The sequence below is a fragment of the Amblyomma maculatum genome, chromosome 5 (genome assembly GCF_055883805.1).
Source record: "Amblyomma maculatum isolate TAMU_Amacu chromosome 5, ASM5588380v1, whole genome shotgun sequence".
NCBI classification, from domain to species: domain Eukaryota; kingdom Metazoa; phylum Arthropoda; class Arachnida; order Ixodida; family Ixodidae; genus Amblyomma; species Amblyomma maculatum.
In genome coordinates this window covers 109,423,851-109,445,742 of record NC_139348.1, presented here as the reverse complement: position 1 = coordinate 109,445,742, position 21,892 = coordinate 109,423,851, and the positions used below count along the sequence as shown (strand labels likewise).

Below are 21,892 nucleotides of genomic sequence, written 5' to 3'. Positions count from 1 at the left end.
AGTGTCTGACCCACCGTCACTCCATATTTGATGGGTCAGCCCACTGTGTCCTGCCTCACAGGACGTGTACTTGTCAGTGGACAGGTTTTTTTAAAAGGCCTTTGATAGTTTCTTAGCAAGCATTTGATGGATTAGTGTGAGAGAAAATGGGAACTGCATGTTGACATGCAGTAGCCGAGACTTGCCCTAAGTGCCGTTCTTTACCACATAAGTGATTGCGGTGGATTTGAAAATGCTGTCGGATGTGACACAGTTTAGATAAGGCACTTCGTTTCCAGATTAAACATTCTGTGTATATAACAGAACGCAGTATAATAGAGGGCAGTGAAACGTCGCTGATCCATTTTTCACGGGCGTTTGAAATTAAAACCAAAACTGAAATTATCTGAAGCGGGCCCCAGACGTTGCAAATGAAGACGTACTTTGCATGGAAGTTATGTTTTTATTAACGTGCTTAGAAGAGAGTCAGTTTTATCCTTTAGCTCCCCAAGAGCAACGAAGCTGCGTAGAGTGCCTAAAATTTGACTCCTTGCATGTTTCGCTGAGAGCGCCACTCGTTAACCAGCAGTAACGGCGTGGAACTAAGGAACCTGCTACAAAATTTTTTTTTTAGAAAATAAGTAAATTTTAACAACTTAAGTTACTCCAACGAACAGTTCCGAAACATAGGCCACGAGCATCACATGTCACTGTTAATGTGGCTTCTATAGCTCCCGCTAGCACTTTTTTGCCGCCTCTTAGAGAGAAATCCAACATCATGTGAATTTTTTATATATTGTAACGCACGACGACAACACCTTACGACGAGGTATTGTGTAGCAGAAGAGAAGGAAGGAGCGGTGGTGTTTTGGAGCTAGTAGGCGTCACCTTGTTCCCCTCCCGTCTGCATTGTATATAAATACCCCTTTACCATTTCATCTTGACAGTATTTTTGTGATCGCATTGTCCAGACCAATGTGCGAATAACCGCATTGCTTCTGTAGGACATTGGCAAGGAATAAAAGAAAAAAAGAATTATGCTAGGAAAATCTCTTAACCGGGACCATGTCTACAAGATTTCAGTGTACTTATGCCACACAGCAACATAGGGCCTAATACTTACTTTTGCTTGTTAAAAAAGAAGATAGAACTATTGTTTAAGACAAAGCCCAATAGCTCATTTTGAAAGAGAAAAGATGGCCGATATTTTTTCTTTATAGTAGCCTTGAATTCGAAGAGACCATAGAATCTGAAATTAAAGCCTGGATTTATTGGTTACTATGCGTTGTGCCCTGTCGCTATGTTTCCCGTGTTCACTTTTTGCCACATTGTCCTGCAACAGAATTTCTTTTTCTATATTTCCAGAAAAATTGAGCACTGTTGGAACTGTTTTTGCAAGACAAGGCTGCAAGAAGAACACTTGAACAACGTATGAGACTGGCACCTCCACTTCAAGAATGGACACTCCTCATTTTTTTTTTATTGCTATCACTCCTCCCTCCTTTCCTTTCTCTCTCTATCCTTTTTTACCCTAGAAACTATTAGCTCTCTCTTCCCCCCTTTAAACTACAGGGTGAGAGTCTTTGCCAGTAGGGCTTCCTCTTACACAAGCTGCTTCATGCAACATGTACCAGTTGTCACAATGGAGCCAGGCTCCTTGCCAACTTTTTTTTTCCCTAGCGTCACCTCTTGTCCAAAAGCACAGCTCTCTCCACATTAAGACAGCTACTAGAAGCCTCGTGGAAGCTCTCTTGCCATGCCTGTAATATCTCGGCAGCTTGCAATGAGAGCTGAAGCCGACGACGACCGCTTTTTGCCGCCAGTCTTTGAAAGTACAGCTAGTCTCGGTGTGTTTAGGCCAGAGCCGTCAAACTTTCTTCCATAGGTGGTTTAGTCCAACGCTGACACTTTCACCTTTACTCCTTACCCCTGTTGACCTTTATTTTTCTTCCCTCCCGTCAAGCCTCTTGGATCGAACGACGGTGCATTGCAGCCTTGAGTGATCTCTTTCGCGCCAACTGTCTGAAGCACGTCTGTCAGCGTCCAGCTTGGCAGAGTGCTCTTCAACGCCACACAACTAGAGTCACCTCCCCAGTGTGCGATGTGCAATAGGCGTGGACTTTTTTCAAGACACTCGATGCTGTTGTGGGGCACTCGATGTTGTTGTGGAGCACTCGACCCAACTTAAAGCGAACAGTCCTCTTCTCGGTTCATAAGGAAATGCGGTTGTGTGTGTGTCGGTGGTGCATCGAGGGAGGCGGAGCGGCAAGCTACGTGCATCGTTTGTGTGATGACACTTTCGGCGGAAGACGGTCAACTGGCCGCCGTTGGAACTGTTGAGACGAGAACAAGATAGAGGAGAGAGCAAAGGAGAGAAGGGAGAAAGCGGCACACGGTGTGGAGGTGCAGCCAACGACTGTGGCTGCCTGTGCATTGGTAGCACCTGCCAAAGCTTGGCGAAGCTTGTCCAATTCCATGGGGTTAAGTTATGAACCTAGAAATATTAAAATTCCTTGATTGATACATTAAAGTTGTGGCCTTTTTATTCATTACTCGACACTCTCTAACCCACTCTCTCTTATGGCCTACTAATTGTTAGATTGCAAACTTTGTCAATGCAATTCAACCTGGAGATAACAAACCTCTATTGAGTGGAATCCCTTCGGTATTATGAAATCGCAGTTCTGCAGCAATGCTCTAGAGCATGCTGTGTCAACTTCATTCGCTCATTGAAAGTAGTAGGCATTTAATTTGTGGCTATTCGAGGTCTATATTGGTAAACTCGTTTGGCTCGGCCATTTAAACTAACACAGAAGAAGCCAATACATAGTCTGCATAGCATATCGTGGTCAGGTAACGCGTTCATAATATTGAGTTCATCATTTTTAGCTGTTCGACATTTGCCAGGTGATTTCGTCTATATTTATTTATTTATTTATTTACCCTCAGGGCCCGGAGGCATTACAGAGGGGAGAGGGATACATAAAAGTATAAGGATGTACGTACAGCAAAGTTACAGAAGAAAATACATTACAAGTACATAAAAAACATGCGCAAAAAGAACAAGGAAAAAAAAACTTCACAATGCAGTGGGGATAAGTAAAAACTGTCAGGAAGTAAAGGGCAAACAACACAGTAACAAGCAATATACATTCAAAGAAAAACAATGGCTTTCCGAAATGCGTCGTTATCTGTTATACATGCGATATCATGGGGAAGGTGATTCCAACTGACACAAGTTCTAGGTATGAATGAGTCATGGAAACATTTTGTGTGACTAGATGGAACCCCAACTTTATGGCGGTGATCAATGCGCGCTGATATGTAAGATGGTCTTGTTAGTAATCTTTCTTTCAGGTAGCTGTTGTGGTAAATTTTATGAAAAAGGGATAATGATGCTACTGATCTGCGGTGAGATAGAAGTGGAAGGGACAAACTTGATTTCATGGCAGTTACACTACTTGTTCGGTGATAGTTTGACAGTATGAAGCGACAGGCGCGGTTCTGCACAGCTTCCAAATCGGAAACGAGTGAATCAATGCCAGGGCTCCACACAGATGCAGAATATTCTAATTTGGAGCGTACCAGAGTTTTGTAAAGCAATAATTTTAAAGAACTGGATGAACAAGAGAAATTTCTCCGAAGGCACCCTAGCATGCGGTTTGCGTTATTTACAATATAGTCAACGTGGGGTTTCCAAGATAGGTTAGAAGAAACGTAAATACCTAGATACTTGTAAGAGTACACAGTCTCAAGAGAAACATTGTTAATCTGATAAGTAGTGGGTATGCTGGAACTACGAGAAATGTGCACATGCTTACACTTATTAATATTTGTGCTCCTTTCTGGTTTGTGTTATGCATTGTTCTTTTGAGTCTTCATATGAAAACTGCATTTAACGAAGAAAATTTTTAATTACAGATCCAGGTTTAACAGCTGTATGCTGGATCCAAGTGTTTTGAGTCTGCAGAAATCATTTCTAGTATGGTTTGTTTTTCTTTACTTACCTTTTCATTCTTCATTTCATCCCCTTCTTAATTGAATTTAGCAAAGTGAGCTACATTTAAGTGTTAAGTCTGCAGTAACCACTTTCTAATTTAAACACTCGTCCTTGGTTTTAACACCAAGATCAAGTGGCAGTTTATTTACTTTGCCGGTCATTGTATAAAGGAAGGCATTTGGGGTCCTGCTTAAACGGCCCAGAATCTTCCAAAACTGAGTGTGGGGCACAGATCCACGGATCGTTGGTAGTCTGCTGCCACTTGAACAGTGCCTGCTTAAGGTGGGACAACACAGAAGCATAGCTTGCATTTTGAGCGAGGTTGGAAAGCTCGTTTGGATCCTTGTCCAAATCGTACATCTCCCATTCGTCCCTGTAATAGTAACTGTCGAGTGTCTTGGTCCAGTGCAGCTCTTGTTTATGTTCCGTTCTGTTGAGCAAGTCTTGGAATGTTGGCGATACGTAGAAATCCTGGTCGATGGGGAACGGCATCTTGTAGTTGAGGTTGTGGACAAGCTTGAAGCCAGCAGAACGAATTACTCTCATGGGGTAGTACATGGTGATTTCGTGCAAGCTATGGCTGGCGTAGATGAATTCTCGCTCCGACGACTTTGTTGCCCCTTCAGCGGCGAGCAGTGGTAGTATCGAGGACCCGGTGAATAGGACTGGCTTCTTGAATATGGTGTACTGAGGCACAGGGATGGCGAACCAGTCTAGGACCGTTGGCACAATATCCAGGAGGCTGAGGAGGGCATCGGATTGCTGCGTGGTAGTGAAAAATTGTTATTTCAGAATGGAACTTTTTTTTTTCCCTCTGGATTTAAAGAATTAGTGGTAGCAATGGCTGTAATATTTCATTTTGTGATCCTCTCATAATTGCAAGAAGGCTACCTTCACTGAGCTACATTTTAGGATAAAGTTAACTGGCAGTTCCGTATTTCTTCATAATGATGTGCAAGACATGGTTTCTGCCTACAAGTAATTTCTCTCTTGTGCTGCTTTGCCAGAACTGTACGATGGATAAAACGGTAATAGAGCTCATTCATTGTTATAATTTTCTACGACTAAGCCAACCTGCCTCAAGTGACAAAATGACAGTGAATTAAGTATTGATTATATCTTTTCCTTTTTTACTCTTGTGATCTACACTGAACTTTGACTTCATACTAGCAGTTAGCTGTTGGAACGAAAAAGCGAGACAAAATAAATTCATTTATATATAATTTAGTAGTCATAGATCAACACCTTATGATGAATACCAGTTTTTTACGTAATTATAAATAAAAAATTGCACTGCCAAAATTTGATGTCGCCTACTCCTTCAGAGAATCTTATCTTTCCTTTTCTACATGGCAGCACTGGCATTGGGAAGCACGTCATAATTAGACCATAAAAATAAAAGGATCGCCTACAAGTGCTTCTTTCATTTTTACTTGCAGTGAAATGCTATCAAAGCTGTAACGTCGTTACATGTCTGCAGGACATACTAAGATTTAACTACATAAACATTTCTAAGGACAAATTGTGCTCATAACATTCTATTCCTCTTTCATCATGCTGTACAGACAGGCTTACATAACTTTTGTTCCGAGTTACTCCTGGGATATTGATGTGCCACGAATAGCTTAAACTTGTATATAAAACGTTTGCATCAGGCTGCATAGACTATGTATACAGCAGCTACTACTCGTGGTTAGAATATCACCTTGCCAGCAGAGCTTGGTTGCGTTGGGTCATGGATGATCATAGGTTCTTGGATGCCAGGTTCGTATGAGTTTGTCCGCCCGTTGGGAAACGGAATTCCATTGTCAGAGGAGTAGATAACGAGCGTGTTATCACTCAGTCCTGCGGTTTCCAGCTCTGACAGTACAAGGCCGACTCCTGCATCACGCGGAAAAAATCTCAATTTTTCACTCGTGTTTGAGCGCGTGTGTGTAAAAAAATGTTCAGTATGAAGGGGGATAGGTGAGTTAGAATAGAGCATGGGTTTGCATTGTGCTTCAACATGGATTGTTGCCAGCTTATCATTGCAATCAACACATGAATTATGCTATGCACAGTCTGTAAATTGGTGCATATTATCTTAAAAACCTTGGACAGGGTGGTCGCCATCTCCCTGACCTCGAGTCATTTGTTTGGTGGAAACGCCAGAACATGATGTTGCCGCCTCTTCTGGTTCCGTAGTGGCGACACCTGATTCCGGCGTTTCGACCAATCGGATGACTCGAAGTCACGTGAAATAGCGACACTTCGATAACGACACAAACTTTGAATACGGGCCCTGTAGTCAGAAAACTAATCCAACTCCCTGCTGCTTGTCCATTACCACTACTGAAAGCAAACTGACTTAGGTTTGAGTGCGCCTGTGCCAGATCAATGCAAGACGGCATTTGCTCTTATTTTCAACAGCACCTCATGTCCATAATGACATTGGTCACAATTACACAGAATTCTTCTTCACCCACAAAGCTAGTTATGGGATTTGTAAATTTGTGCACTCACTGGATGCTCATTCCAGTGCTAGCTCAGTTTGCATTGAGGAGTCTTTCTTCTGCGCCTGTCGGCTGGCAAAGCACAAGGAGCAGGCTCTTGCCAGTGAGAAAAAGACACTAATGGCTCTGAATCCATTTTGGGTATTGCAGCACTATCATATACTAAGTGGCTGCTTAAGTCTTTTTGTGGCCCTGCACAAAGCCATTTCTTTGGAGACTACTACACCATACTCACGATGCAAGAAATTAAAGTAATTAATTAATGTCATAATTAAGGTGATTAATTAGCTTTAGGTAGACAGGTGCACACTATCACGAAAAAACATCATGATCTGAACTTTGGTCTAGACCATGGTGTGGCCATACTTTGGCAATATCGCAACTGCTCACTCAGACTCTTAAAATTTTGGTCAGCTTGCGGGCTCACTGAAATCCAGACTGACACAAGCTCAGGCTCACTGATCTCATGAAACTCATTTAGATACAGTTCACCCTAACTTGCAGTTTATCTAAAGTCAACCACTAATTGAGACTCTCAACTCACTTCAACTTGCTCTGGGTTCACTCACTCATTTTGGCTTACAGCTCATCTGGACTCGCTTGCCTTGACTCATGACTCGCCTCGACTCACTCATTTCGACTCTCAATTCATCTGGACCCACTAACTCATTTTAAGAGTCATTTGGTCGCACTCACCCACTGAGCTGAGCAATTTTTTTTTTTCTTAAAGCACAAGTGGGCATGACCAAGGTAATTAATTAGCTTTAGGTAGGTTGGTGCACATCACGAAAACACAGTCCATGATCTGAGTCTGAGCCCGGGCTCATGAATCACACATGACCCAGATTATGATCTCATTCATAAATCAGATCATGTGGGCTCATACTCAGATCAGATCACGATCTGAACTCACAAGTGGTTTCACCAAACTATGCGCTGTAAGACACCTTGTCTGCAGAAAGCAGGTGTGCACTCTACTTAATATGCTGCAGCATGTCCTCTAAGATAACAGGCTCGAATCCCGGCAACAACCAAGCTTGATTCAATTTAAAGTTAGCCGCAGGCAGTACCTTGGAAGCTTCGTGATAAAACAGTAATAAAAACTAACATTTATTCTGACCGCTGCAGTCATGTAACCGTGCAAATCTTAAGCTTTGTTATTTTCAAATGGTATTGGATCTCTATTGCGATGCTTTGAATAAGAGGCTTCCAACATTCCTAACCATGGGAAAACTCAAGAGCTTTCAAAATGTGCTGAGTGCATGTTAAAATAGTCCATTAAATATGATTACCTTAAAAAAAGGCACGTGAAGGTAAGGCATTGACGGCATTAGGCGTTGTGGGTAGTCTAAAAACACTCCAAGGAACCCAGTGTAGGAACGCCTGCTCTAGTTCATTGAAGCACTCGTTATTGGCGCAAGCTTACTCTATCTGCAGCATGAGATCGGCTTGAATACTGTTAACTGTAAGAAGCAATGTAGAGACTGCATGCCTTGATCCAGTCGTCCTACAGTCGTGTACTGAGCAGCAATGTCTTCTCGTGCTGCTGGCGTGTCTGGGACAAACGGGGGAACAATGACCTGACCGGGGTCGTAATGCTGAGGCGTCCAGTCTGGGATGAGCCCCATTCCTGGGGTGCCATCTCCAAATTTTTCGCAGAATGCACCGTACTGTGGATGGGTGTGGCCGCAACGATGGGGGTCATGGAAAGCAACGTACAGGAAAAATGGCCTGCGAAAAACAATTTACCAGATCACCACTGTTGTTGGCGGTCAAGACTGTGCTCTCTCTTTCAGCAACTACATACAATGCTACAATAATTTCAGCATTAAGAACTCTAGGGAGTCGAAATTAATCCAGGGTACTCCTCTAGTGCAGCTGTGACATCTAAAAGTGTGTCTCTTCTTACAAAACTACAATTAGGTGCACATTTAACTGCCATGTACACTAAAAATTCAAGCAGGGGTCTTTGTTGTTCATATTTTACCTTGTGTCGTTGGCGGAAAGGAAGCGGCGCACAAGGTGCCTGATCTTGGTGATGTTCCGTCCGACTTGCAGGATCGAATTGTTTTCTTCAGTGTGTGCAAAATCAAAAGGATACACCTCTTCAGGGCCAACATGCTTCTTTCCAATAATGCCTGAAAGATGTAACGTTGCAGATAAACTCCTTCCGGAACCCTCCTCTAAGACATCCCACAGCCTGAGTTGCTTTGGAACGTTAAAACCTATAAACCAAACTAAAAAAATCAAGGGAGTGCCAAATGAATGTTTTTCCTCAAAGTCTTGAAAAGAATTCACTTCTTTGTACACAATAGTGATTGAAACACATAAAATTGTAAGTAGAAGGTTAAAACAATACATTTTCATTCTGAAAGTATCAACTTCTTGAATTAAGCACCAAACAGCAAAGAACATCAATTTTCGGGGTGCAGTGGTCATCTTAAATAGCAACTTCTTCGACATTAAATAATGGTGACACTCTGTATTACTTCGCATGTCACTTTGTAATTGCAGAAAGTTGATATATGTTAACTGTAGCCCTATACAATTATGTCCAACCTTTGTCAAATAGCAATGTTGACATGGCACGTTTTGTGTGCTTGAAAAAATAAACCAACACAAGTACTGTTACCTCAAACCAGAAAGAAAAGAAACTGGTTGACTGAAGTATGACAAAAGCGGAGTTAGTTATGCAGAAGTTTATAGCTGTCTTGGTGACAACCTTCATCAACGCTTAATTGTAGCTCTCTTGTTCTGCTGTGAACCTGTCCCTGTGTGTTTCTGATAGTATATGAAAAGCTTTTGAGCTAGTGTTTGTTGCATATATTTTGGTGCAGTACAATTTGTTCCTTTATCTGTGCGGTGTAGACTCTTAGTGTTCACGCCTTGAATGATGCACTTTATTGCAGTATGTAGGTAGTATACATGTATTTAGTTGGAAGTGTACTTGGCCTCAGCGTTGCTCTAACGTACCCGCATTTTACGCTGGTGAAAATATTTTTTGCAGATAAGAAGCAAATGCTGTCACTATTTTTTACTTAGTGAGTCACTCTAACTACATGCTCCCTTCTGAACGCAAAAGTGCTTATACATCACCAATTCTTGGAACAATTAAGCTATAGAGTTGCCCCAGTAATTGGAATTAGAGCTGTTGAAGAGAGGAGGAGGGGGTCTAAATTTCTAGACCTTGTGGGGGAGTAGAGGAGAAGCAGTATATAGTGCTTGTAGTCTGTGCAACAAATTAATTGTTACGAATTAAGGGGTGCCTTCAGAACAGCAAGCAGGTGCATATGGAGATCACCCTCTGAAACTGTCTGTATAATGACAAAAATTTAGTGTGTCCATAAAGAAAGAAGAATAAATAGTGCTCTGCCCAACAGTAAGAATAGCTAATTATTGTTCCCCAAACATGAGTTCATCACTTTTCTACCTGTGACCTTTTATCATGGGGGTTAGCACTGTTAAGCGCAGTAAAGACAGAAGCGATATAGTTACATAAGGTGCATAAACTGGTACAGACAGAGAGATTATAAAGATTGGTATTTTTACAAAAAGGTTGACAGAATTGTCCTCACCGGTTCGAATGCCATGTTGCGAGAGCAGCAAGGACAGCGACTTGACTTCTTGGAATGACTGGAAACCATGCACGTCCTGATGAAGGCCGTACATACCATTCTGGTGTGTTGGCAGGCCGGTCAGCAGGCAAGACCGGCTGGGTGAACAGCTGCTCACTGCCGTGAATGCTTTTCGGAAGACGGTGCCTTTTCTGGCTAGCTTGACAAGGTTTGGGGTCTTGCAAACAGTGTTGTTGTACACGCCCGTTTCGAAGCCACCATCATCAGCTACGCATGACAGATGTGCAGTATGTTGAAGGGCAAATATTTGAAATTAATATATATGCTAAATATCCGTAACTGCATGTGGTGATTACTTAATCTGACGTCAATTGACGAGTATACAAGGGTGGGAGCTGTTCCTGAGAAAAATATGATTTTTAAACCTATATGGTTAATTGGGCTAAATTAATTGGTCTGAAATTTTGCCTGGGATGAAAACCTTTTGATGTGATGCACAGAAAAATTATGCTACTCTATACAATCTTGCATATATCTTGAGTCATTTTTACCCAAGCGACTCGAGCTTTATATTTTTGCCATATATGAAGCAGACGGCCACCTCAACATTATTTTAGGTGGCAGAGAGAGAGGAACAAAGAAATTTTATTCCAGTAATAGATTTTGCCTTCGAGGGTGGCTTTTAAAATCGGGATTAGCCCGGGCTGCAATATCTGTCCACCAAGGGCCATACCAGCAGAAGCAGTTGCGGCCGGCCGGAAACAATTAAGCACGTGAATCAGATAAGCGGTTTCGTGAAGCAATCCGCTCCGCATCAAGAGCTTTTATGGAGTGTCGAAATAGGCTGAAACATATGGTAGTGCAACCGATACCGGAACTAATCAAGATAAATTTCATCACTCATTAAAAACGCACGTGGGCTCATTGCTATCTAGAGTCCACGCCGCTGAACTACTATGGACCATGATGCTACGGGGATACGGCCCAGAACCGGAAATAGTGCAAGCTGCGTCAACAAACTTGCTGTATGTGGTTCAGCGCACATGCAGAAATATCGTGTTCTGCTGCACGAGGTCTGAATCAGAGCTCGTCACTGCATGGCTGGGATTGAATATGCAAAATAGAAAGCAACTCTCAGAACTCTAAAGCTCGCTTACGGAACAAACTCGGAAACTTCGCATTTAGGTCATTTAATGTATCCCGCCATGCGCGCTCGTCTTCCCACATGTTGCTTCATAAAGTTCATAAAGTCGCGCGCGTTTCCGAAAAGCAATACTCAGCTATGTCATTGGCTATGTTACAAAAACAAACAAACGAAAGTCTTATCGAAAGAAAAATACAGTATCGCCTTATATATCTTACCTAGGATGATGAGGACGTTTTTGTGACCGCTGACCACGCAAAACAACGCGGCCAAAGTTGAACCCAGCAGGACAGTTCGACTGGTTCGACCGTTCATTTCGCTTTGTGTTCAGCTACTAACGCAAGAAAGGCTGGCAGTTTTTTTTCCTTTATCTTTCTTATCAGAAACCTCTCCCAAACGAGCAGATAAAACGATTACACACAGTTGTGCGAAAACCAATCAGTGGTTTCGGTTCCTGATTTACTCGGCGAGTTTATTGATGACTCTTCCAAAACGTTTCTACACGTAACCTAAGTAAAAAAAAAAAAAAAAAGGACAACAATTAAATAAACGCAAAAAAGGCAAGCATGCGAGCGCGCAATAAAAAAAAAAAGCGAAACGAGGGATTGATGGAAGAGCGAGAAAAAGGGAAAGAGAGATTTTTTTTTGCAGCGCCATCTACATCAATTATAAACGAGCTGCGAGCAAAACACAGTGCAAAGTCAGCCGCAGGCCCTGGCAACTGAGGACTGAGTGGTGTGTGTGCGTGTGTGTGTGAGCGTGATTGTGATTTTTGTGTGGTGTGTGGGCGCTGTTAACAGCGCAAATTTTATTTCAAACTCTCCTAAATGTGCTTGCGCCGAGTGTCGGCTGTGTGCGAATGTGCAGGACGACGATAATAGTAATAATGTCCTTTGAAGAGTGTAGCTGAAAGGCAGATTGGTTCAGTGTATCAGTGTGGTGCGGCTTTCATTGTACTTTTTTCACCGAAGTTTTTTACGAGTAGGGGCTTTCAAGAAAGTGAGCGATGGAGGATTTCAGGGGCGCTTCCGTGGGTGCTCTGCGCGGCGCCTATGATTCCGTCGTGGGCACGAGCATCGTGAGGAGCCTGGACGCCGAACAGAGGAAAAGAGCGGCGGCCAAAGCTGCCGCTGCGTCATCGGCACCGACCACGGCGCTTGCACTACGCAGGGCTGCTGCTCAAGCGGCGGCCTTCGGTGCGCCGTCGGCCCAACCACCATCGACGAGGAACAGCGGCCGCGAAGAACCTGGTCTTGTGTACCGCATCTTCCAGTGCAATCTCTTGAACGGCGGCGTGTTCGGTATGAGCATCGTCGCTTTCAACTTCCTGGTGCTGCCGTGCGTCCAGATCCTCATCGGCTTGCTGTTCGGCGATCACCACAGCTCGGCGGCGCATGGCATCTGGACGTGGCTGCAGCCGCTACTCGTCTACACGTTTCAGGCTCTGTGGGTGCTTCCACTGTTCGCGCTGAGCAAGGTGGTGAACTGTTTGTGGTTCCAAGACATCGCCGACATCGCCTTCCGCTACACCACAGGCGGTCGGCAAGCTGCCTCGCCGGGCCTGAGTCGCGTCCTGGCGGACGTCTTGTTCAGCGTCATGGTGCAGACTTTGTTCCTGCTTCAAGCTGTCATCATCGGCATGCTCCCCATAGGCAAAATCGGCGAGATAGTGTACCTAGTGCACCTGAGCCTGCTGTACTCGTTGTATTCGTTCGAGTACCCCTGGTTCAACCGTGGCTGGGAGCTGCACCGTAGGCTGTCATTTATTGAGGACAACTGGCCATACTTTATGGGCTTCGGCATGCCCCTGGCCATGGTGACGTCGTGGCCGTCCTCTTACTTCATCAGCGGCTGCATCTTTTCGGTCCTCTTTCCCCTGTTTATGCTGAGCGCCTACGGAGCGACGCCGATGACTGGTACAGCTCGGTAAGAGACGCATGCTTGTCGTGTGTTAGCCTGTTTTGTTGCAAAGCTGTTTGCATAAATGAAAATTTTCGCGCCCGTGCAACCATTCTGGGGAAAAGGTTCAGTGTGTGACCTTGAAACGGGTTTATCTCTTTGACCACGTTTACTGATCGCGCTGAGCAATCTTTCAACCAGTGGGCCGAGTTAGCATCGTGCAGTTGCCGCCCTGGTCAAAACTTGGCACTCTAGCCAAACGCACTACTATGCTTGCATGACTGTCGGAAATGTTGGACAACTGCACCTAATGATATAGGGACATCGAGACATAGAGCTGCTCTCTTGAGTACTACATCTTGTGCAGTTGAAGAACAGGCACTTCCCTGTCATTTCATTTTCTTTCACATTTTTTTTGTTTACTTATGCACTGTTATGTGCTCTGCTCATTTGTGTGGAACTAGACTTGCTTTCAAAGTGGAATGTTTCTAGCGGAGCACATACGGTGACCAGACAGGCGCTAACTCAGAACTGTTTATTCAGGAAGAAAGCGCCTACATATACACTTTTGTGATCCTTCGTCATATCACAGGCTTGTAATCTTGCACATGTGTCGCCAAGAAGAGTTCTGTCCCCTTCAGGCACACACAAGTATCGCTGATACAGATATCAAACATTTTTCCAGTGTGTCACGACTTCTTCCTAATATATTTATTTTGGTCAGCTTAGGTTTGCATTTGCGTTTTTTACAATGTTTTGACAGATGCAGGCACGCATTGTTCTTAATTGATGGTTTGTGTTGCCATGCCCTCTCATTAACGCATTTGCTCGTTTGTCCTATGTATACTTTACCATAAGAAAGTGGAATTTCATATACAACCCTGCTGGCACACTTCACTTAGGCATTGCATAGCGTTTCCTGCATCCAACATTGTTTTCTTTTGCATCCATTATGCGGGGACATAGTTTCGCAAGGTTTAGGAGGGCTGAGAATACAACCGGTACTTTGTGCTTATTTGCAACTTTTTTATGTTGCGCGACATTCGATGCACATAAGGCACTTCTGTCAGCGCCACTTCATTTTTCTGCTCAGGTGTTCCACTTTACTTTCTTCAGCAAGGACTCAGTAATTGACACAATGACCTGCAGCGGATAGCCTGCTTTCCTTAGTCTCTCAGTCTGCTTGCAGATACTGTACCGTATGAGTGCAGGACTTGTTTAGGGCCAATGAAAGGCATAGGTTTGCTATTGCCTCTTCACAGTTTTAGAGTGAGTGGAAACATACTGCATCAGATCTTTTTTCTGCTGTATATGTTAAATGGAAACCTAAGCTGATCAAAATAGATATTAGAAGTCGTGAAACTCTGGCATGCGAACTTTTACCTCAGAAAAAAGTCTGATATCTGTATCAGCAATACTTCTGTGTGCCTGAAGGGGAAAAGAACATTGTTTGTGTAAGGTTACAAGCCTGCGATATGATGAAAGATTACAGAAGTGATATGACGAATGATTATACAAGTGTGTTTATGTACGCACTTTCTTCCCGAATAAACAGTTGTGAGTTCACGCCTGTCTGGTGCCCCGTATGTGTTGCACTAGAAATATTCCACTTTGAAAGTATGAACCAACTAGTTCAGAAACAAGCGTTGCTAGACTATTGCTGCATCTCATCCATCGCATTTGCATCTCTGTCGTCATTGTTAACAGAGCAGAGGAATTGTAGACAATTACACCAATTATGCAGACATAATAGATATCTTTAAAACAATGGTACCCACAGCTTTGTGCCTTAAAGAATTAAACCTTGGGCCACAGCACACCAGTACACTTTTGCAATGAGGGCCTCCTGGGCGTCATCATATTTCTCGCTGGGCTGTTGTATGCGCGTGACGTCAGCACGGTGGAAGCAGCAGCAGAACCGCCTTGCAGCAGCTCGGAAAGGAGGCAATTTGACATCCTCCTCGCCCGATGCAAAGGTCTATGTCTTCAAAAATATAACATTCTTCGAAAAGATTGAGTGCAGACTGGCAGATTGTCAGATGTTGCAGTAGCAACACGACCCGACATCCCTGCCAGAGAAATACCACTTAAAACATACTTTGAGTCAACAGCTGTAAATATAATTAGTCATAAAACAATGACAATATGCTCCTTGTACATCCGACCACACCTTGGAGTTACCATTCACATGGTTTAGAAAACCTTACTGAACGATTGCCAGAGCCATATGTAATAGTTGGTGATTTTAATGCCCACTCTTCCTTTTGGGGAAGTGAACATACAGATGGGGAAGTGAACATACACCTGTTCTCTCGTGTTTCCAGGTTCCCCCTCAAGTTGTTTTCTCCATCCATCTGGGTCTCCAACGCCGTCTTTTACTGGCTCACGGCAAACTGTGCAGTCAAGCCCGTTCGACCTGTTCGTCCCATGGCCACGCCACAGAGGCGGTCTGTCAGTCGAGAGCACCGAAGGCACTCTTCATCGCCGCGTACATCGCGCCACAGGACAGTTCCTACTAGCTGATGGAACGAGCTGCACCATGCCTTACTCACTGCTTGGCTTTCCTCGGCACTGGAGCACTTGTGCTATCTAAGCTTGGCAAGAGCTTCTCGCACAGATGCGGCAACCCTTCACAAAGATGAGTGTGTGCAAAAGCACTGTGGTCATTGGTGAAGCAGCGCCGTCAAATAGTAGTGGCCATCGTTGTTGAGCACTCAGCGGTTTTGGCCACCATGCGATCGACCAGTCCTGCTTTGGGGCTTTGTGGTTATCCTTTTATTAGCGCATAGCTCAAAATTTTGAGCGCTCCTTGATGCACCATATTATAGTTATCATGGCTCAACTTGCGTTTCTAAATGAAAAGAAAGAGATATGCCAACGTGTATTTTAATTCTCTTAAAGATGTTGTTTCATCAGTACTGGCATTCTTTAGTTGACTATCGACTGTGAAAACAGGTGCTAGTTTCTCTCCACGTGACAGCATTTGCATGCAAGTCATGAAGAGTGATGAGCATAGATTACCTATAATGTGGATGACCACATGATTACAATAAAGACATGCTTTTATTGATATAAAGTGTGGCGCCTTAGCGCTCTTGTTTTCTTTTTGTGTCAAGGTTCTTAGGGCTTGAATTGTCGGCCACATTTGAAAGCATCCCACCCTTGCTTCTGGTACTTAGTAGTACGGACATGTAACTTCAACCATATTGATGAACTCCCTACAAAAGAGCAAGTCGAGTACTTTTGTTTACTGCTACTTCAGTAATTAAAATCAATATTTTTTTTTTTTTTTCAGGCATTGTAGTACAACTGAGAATTATTTTAGCTGGAAATTGTAGAGTTCCCAGAAAATGCCCAAGCGTGGTGCTCGAGCACTTTATGAATGCTTAGGTTTTCACTTCTGTTCTTTCAATTTTTTTAAAACTGGCTAATGTTACGATTGCAGCTTCTTGAAAACTGGTAGCTTTCACTTTAAAGGTGTCAGATGGCTGCCTTCACCATCAAGTCCTCTTGCTACTAAGGGCTACCAGCTATGCTATGTGATTAAAAAAAATTTATTCGACTCTGAAAAGCCTTTGTGTTGCATGTTTGGCAAGAGTACTTGACACTCTCTGGGACACTCCGCAATGTGCCAGTTTGAAGTTTTGCCACTGCCAAATTACTCAGTTGACTAGAAGAAAAAATTCCGTTATTTGCGTACAGTAGTGACCAATATGGTTGAAGTTGTGTGCTCCAACTGTGTGCCATCGCACTTTTAATCCCATGCCAGTGATCAGTAACAGTGATCTGCATGCTAAGCCCTCCATACCCGGTAACACAGGCTGGGACGTTGTAAATTTTTTTTTTTTTCCTTAATATTTGTATTGCATGCTGTGGTAGAGCTTCCCTTTTTTTATTTGGGCTACTGTGAGTGCTCCTCTAGTGCTTCACAGTCTATTTTTGATGCTGGATAGCAGGTATTTAAACACCCCATGGTGTTCTTGAAAGGTCTATTATAGACAGGCATGCCAGGCTACTTATAAGTATCGTAGCATGAACATGGGACCACATACCTTCATTATTTGACACGGTCGGGTTTTACTGTCTCTGGTTGGGCTTATAGCACGCAGTCTTATTCGCCTGGCTTTTGGCTGTGCAAGAGCTTTCTTTATATCACAGTATGCACTGAGATTTGTGCATTTTTAGCCTGGTTTTAGATTTGAAGGATTATCATGTAGTGAATTATGTAACTGTAGTAGTTCTGTCTGGCTTTCTTGTGCTCTCAGCACATTCCCAAATCGTGGTATTACCTGCCACTGAAGCGCAATGCCCAGGACATTGTGTTGCCAAAAGCACAGTCGCTGGATTGGATTCAACCAACAACAGTTGCATTTTAGGGAGGATAAAGTGTAACAATGCAAATGTCAGTGCATGCTAACAGTTGCTGGTGGTCAGTGCTAATGTTAACCAATATGCTGTCTCATCATCTGCATGAGGCTTTAGGACCTTAAGCCGCACATGGTGTTCCATACCAAGGCTTGGTATTGGTGTCAAGAATATAAACTGTACTTAAGCCGGTAAATTTGCTGCCACAGTGGTTCACGTGTTCTAGCGATCTCTGGTTTCGTAGGCTTCCAACCTTTTCCCATAGATATTTAACTGGGTTGTTTATTAAGGAAAACAAAATAAGCCTTCTTCGGGGGGTGGTAGCGCTAGTCAGCACCATTGTTTATGCTGGGAGCAGTTTGTCTTTTTTTCCTAAGCAGTATAAATAGAATTTTAGCTGCCAGCCATTCAATCTGTCGTGTTTATGTAAATTGGATTTGAAAAATTAGCAAAATTTTTCACAGTTTATTGGCCAGTAGCAGCAACTGACAGTCCGGATGATAAAGGGAGCTATACCAAAAAAAGGGTCACTTGGCAACTAGCATGTCGAATGTGCGGCAGCAGTTGTCATCTGTCTACACTGTCTACATGAACTGCAGTGGACACAGAACCTTGGCATAGTAGTGTGATATGTCGTCCCCAGATACGGAAATGTCATCTGCATTGGCATGCGACAGTATTTGTCTCAACAATGGCTGCTAGTGTGTTTACCTCACCACACTGTTGTAGTATTACCGCTAGGACCTACACCTACAGAGTCTGATTGTGAAAATGATTTATTGTATAACTTGGTGCTGCACTTTGAGGCCATCAGGGGGAGGCCTCCAGACCCCTATCTTTAAGGCTCCTCTATTTTTTAATAGAGGAGCCTTACCCATCTTGACTCCACTACCAGATGTGCATTTGCAGATGCTTTCCTAAGAAAAGTCATACTTCTCCGTCTCCGTTTAAGGAAATGCCATTTAATGCATGCTAAATAAATGCTTAATGGGCACAAATGCATTAATGCATATTTTGTGTATTTGATGCATTAAAAAAAAAACATCAATCACCGTAGTCTGTTTAGGACAACACTGAGAAATTGTGTTGTCATTGCCAGTGGACACTCGTGTAGCTGAGTATTAGACAACTTGTGGTGACACACATACTTTTATTTTCTTCAAATAGGACAATGTGTATTCGTGCACCGTTGCATTGTTGTTCACGTGTCCTTGCATTGTGCCTTTAGTCAACGTATGGTACTTACTGCTTTGCTCCTAAACAATGCCTAACACTGGCCTCTTAATGTGTACTGCTTGCCTCATATTGGCCACAAACAGTGCTCCAGCAGGCTGCAAATGCTTTATGGGTGAATCCCTGTGTCCTCATTTCTGCATTATAACTGTGTGAATATGATGGGGTTTGCCTGATGAAATCAGTGGGACTCCAGTGCACCCCAGTGTCTTACTACAGAAAAGACAGAGCAATGGGGCTTTTACACAAATTGACAGAAAAGCAAGTTTTTGTGACATATAGAAGCGATAATATGGTTCCCCAGTCAACCTATCTTGTGGTAAGCACTCCCATTCAGTCAGGATAAAAGCCTTGAAGGGTGTTTAGTCAGGGTCACACCACAGAAGGTTTATTAGAATTTATTTCTGGGAGACAAGAAGCCTGGACTGTGCAGTGTGTAAAGTGTGCAAGGCAGTGCTTGTCGACTGTTGGACAGACGTTCAAATTACAATGTGTGCGTGTTTGTATTGGTGCTGGTGGTATTATTTAAGTACTGAATCTGTGATCTTGTAAAGCAGCGTGTATATATAGGACTGATCCTTGCCTTTGCTGGCATGATTTTTTTTTTTTAAGCAAGAATCAAATGCATGTACATACCTGATTTAAGCAGCCTGGTTAACCCTGGCTGTGTATTATGCGTGTCCTTTGTCTGATGGTACTTTTGTTTCTTTCAATGCTGTGTACTTTTGCGATTTTGCTTCAGGTGTTGTGATGCAGGTGGTGTTGCATAGTTTTTAATGAGTGACGGCATCAACCTTGGCCTTGTATAAACACTTTTCCCTAGGATATAAATAAATGTGCAGAATTTTGCGCCATGCATGGTGTAATAGCAGTCTTTGGTTAGTAGTCATTACAGTGATTGAGTAGGTGTACTGGCGATGGTAGCCAGCAGACACGTGGAAAGGGGAGGAGAGGGGGAAGGGCTGGGCTGCCCCCTGAAATTTAAATGCGAAAGCTCACGAGGGTGTTTATAAAGTTGTGCGTCGTCATTGGGTAACCGAGTTGACAAAAGCTGCGAATTCGGGCTCCCAACTTTCAGTCAGAGGTGCATGCAGGAGCGTTCGTGTATGAAGCAGAGCATTATATCTACCTCGTTACTGCCAGATTGAACACCATATCATGGTCCTCCTCACAAGCATGCCTCTACCAGATGATAGTTTGCAGGTGACACTACTGGGTAGTGCATGGGATGAGTCATAACCGACAACCTACATTCGAAATTTCTGTGGCCCTCCTTCAATATCAGGTCGGAAAATCTTAAATGTGGATGGACAGTCAAGATTTTGATGCTTTTGCCTGCCACTGTGTTGGTTAGCGAAGTCAAACTGCGTTCAGACTCCCCACTATCCTCGCACGAATTTCTAAATACCGCAATATCACTTTACAGCTATTCGCAGATGTTCGGCAATGTTTGGAAGCGATCGCTAATTGGGCCGCAAGCTCTCAGAAAAACAGCAGTATGTGCGTACAGTGCAGCTAGCGGGAGAGAAAGTGGAACAGTATTCTTGAAGGGAAAAATGACAGAACTGGGGGCTTGAAAGAGAGTGATAGCCTTGGCTCAACAAGGGCAAAATATTTTCGTCTTTCTCATTATTTCATTGTTTTGAAATATCAAGCAGCTGCTGTTGGAAAAGCCTCACGTGACTTTTCAAACTATATACGTTTCACAGTCTATCCACAAAAGTTGAAACTTGTGGATCTCGCAATATTCCTATGTAATCTTACGTGTAGTGCAGTAATTGATACGTCTCAGTCCGCCAGAGATTGTAAGTGCCAAAGTTTTGCCTTCTCATTATTGACGTTGCTAGCGCATTCCATGGTTCTACTTGCGTCGTTGAAATAATTAGTCTTTACAACTATCGCAGTTCACAGTAACTCAAACCTGATTTGTATGAGGGCCTTTTAAATGCTCGTAAAGTCGTTGTGCTGCTGCAGGTGCGGCATAAGCTCTACCCTTTGTGAGGTTAGAATAGTTATGAGCAAGGAGGTTATAATAGAACTGCTGGAGTGCGTACGTGCGGAGGTGAAGCCTGGTCGAGTGCGTGGTGGCCATCTTGCCATAGGCAAAAAAGGGTACCTAATTTATGAGTGTCTCTTGGAGAGGATGGATAGAGGTGTGGTTTGTTCAGTTGAAAGAATGATTTTAGTACCTTTTATGAAAATTCGTGCGGGGTTTTGACCGTGTTTCAACGCAATGTATAGCTGAGGCCACTGTTGTGCATTTACAGTGTGTAGTTATAAATTAAATAATATGGGGCGACCATAAACCACAAAAAGCCTTGAAAAAATAAGTTAATATCACATAATTAACTGCAAAGCAGACGAGGGCTAAAAAAAAAAAAAACGCGCATCACTTATTTCTGACTCCATTTTGCTCATTGATTTTAACCTAAGTCAGCTAGCAATATTTAACGGTTTCACATAAATGTAGTTAATTTCAGCTTTTCACAAATTTGACCTCTGTTAGCATCATCTTCAGTTGTGTTATTAATGAATATCCGAGTCAAGCTTTAGCAACATAAGCATTATATTGTTTCGCAGCCTACGCCGAGTTTAACTGCACCAGAAGTGTTATATAATTTGATAATCTACATTAAGAATATACTTCTAATAACTCGCATCGCAATTACGTGCAAGTAATTTATGAATTGTGATTAAAAATAAACTCTGTGCTTCAGCATCGTCGTATATCATTGGAGAGCTTATGTCGAGTATAAATGCACTGGAATGAATGCAGACTTTAACTGATTAATTAACCTTAAATATTTATTATAATTGAAAATATAACTTTATTGTATTCTAAAGCGTCATATCCTTGAAAATATCTAGATGATGATAATCCAAAAACCGTCCCCGCCGCAGTGGTCCAGTGTTTACGGCGCTCGACTTAATTGTGGGCTCAAAGATGCAGCATCGAATCCAGGTCGCAGCGGCCGCTTTTCGATGGAGGAGAAAAGCAAGGCGCCCGTGTGCTGTGCGTTGTCAGTGCACGTTAAAGAACCCCAAGTGGTCGAAATTTCTGCAGCCCTCCACTACGGCGTCTCTCATAGCCTGAATCGCTTTGGGACATTAAACCCCACAAACCAAACAAACAATGATCAAAAACAAACACTAGACTATGCAAAACCATGCAAAACTTATCGCCATCGGTCGTTTAACTAAGCTC

General features: G+C 43.1%; 3 protein-coding genes across 3 annotated transcripts in view; 2 read left to right on the top strand and 1 right to left on the bottom strand.

Annotated features, from left to right (window-relative positions):
• Window positions 1-2,509, top strand: part of LOC146189216 ((E3-independent) E2 ubiquitin-conjugating enzyme) — a 40,450-nt gene extending 37,941 nt beyond the window's left edge. Inside the window, exon 26 of the mRNA XM_084604120.1 lies at window positions 1,345-2,509. The gene's annotated coding sequence lies outside the window, so the exon portion shown is untranslated. The remainder of the gene's footprint in view (window positions 1-1,344) is intronic.
• A 1,598-nt stretch (window positions 2,510-4,107) lies between these two features.
• On the bottom strand, window positions 4,108-11,680 carry Sgsh (N-sulfoglucosamine sulfohydrolase). The gene is made up of 6 exons (XM_084604118.1): window positions 11,409-11,680; window positions 10,047-10,313; window positions 8,459-8,609; window positions 7,964-8,202; window positions 5,685-5,860; window positions 4,108-4,741 (listed from the first exon to the last, which is right to left on the bottom strand). The coding sequence occupies exons 1-6, from the start codon at window positions 11,503-11,505 to the stop codon at window positions 4,121-4,123; spliced, it is 1,551 nt and encodes a 516-aa protein (XP_084460244.1). The 5' UTR covers window positions 11,506-11,680; the 3' UTR covers window positions 4,108-4,120.
• A 186-nt stretch (window positions 11,681-11,866) lies between these two features.
• Window positions 11,867-19,310, top strand: LOC146189214 (etoposide-induced protein 2.4-like). Its single transcript, XM_084604117.1, has 2 exons — window positions 11,867-13,116; window positions 15,414-19,310. The coding sequence occupies exons 1-2, from the start codon at window positions 12,197-12,199 to the stop codon at window positions 15,610-15,612; spliced, it is 1,119 nt and encodes a 372-aa protein (XP_084460243.1). The 5' UTR covers window positions 11,867-12,196; the 3' UTR covers window positions 15,613-19,310.
• Window positions 19,311-21,892: the final 2,582 nt, after the last annotated feature.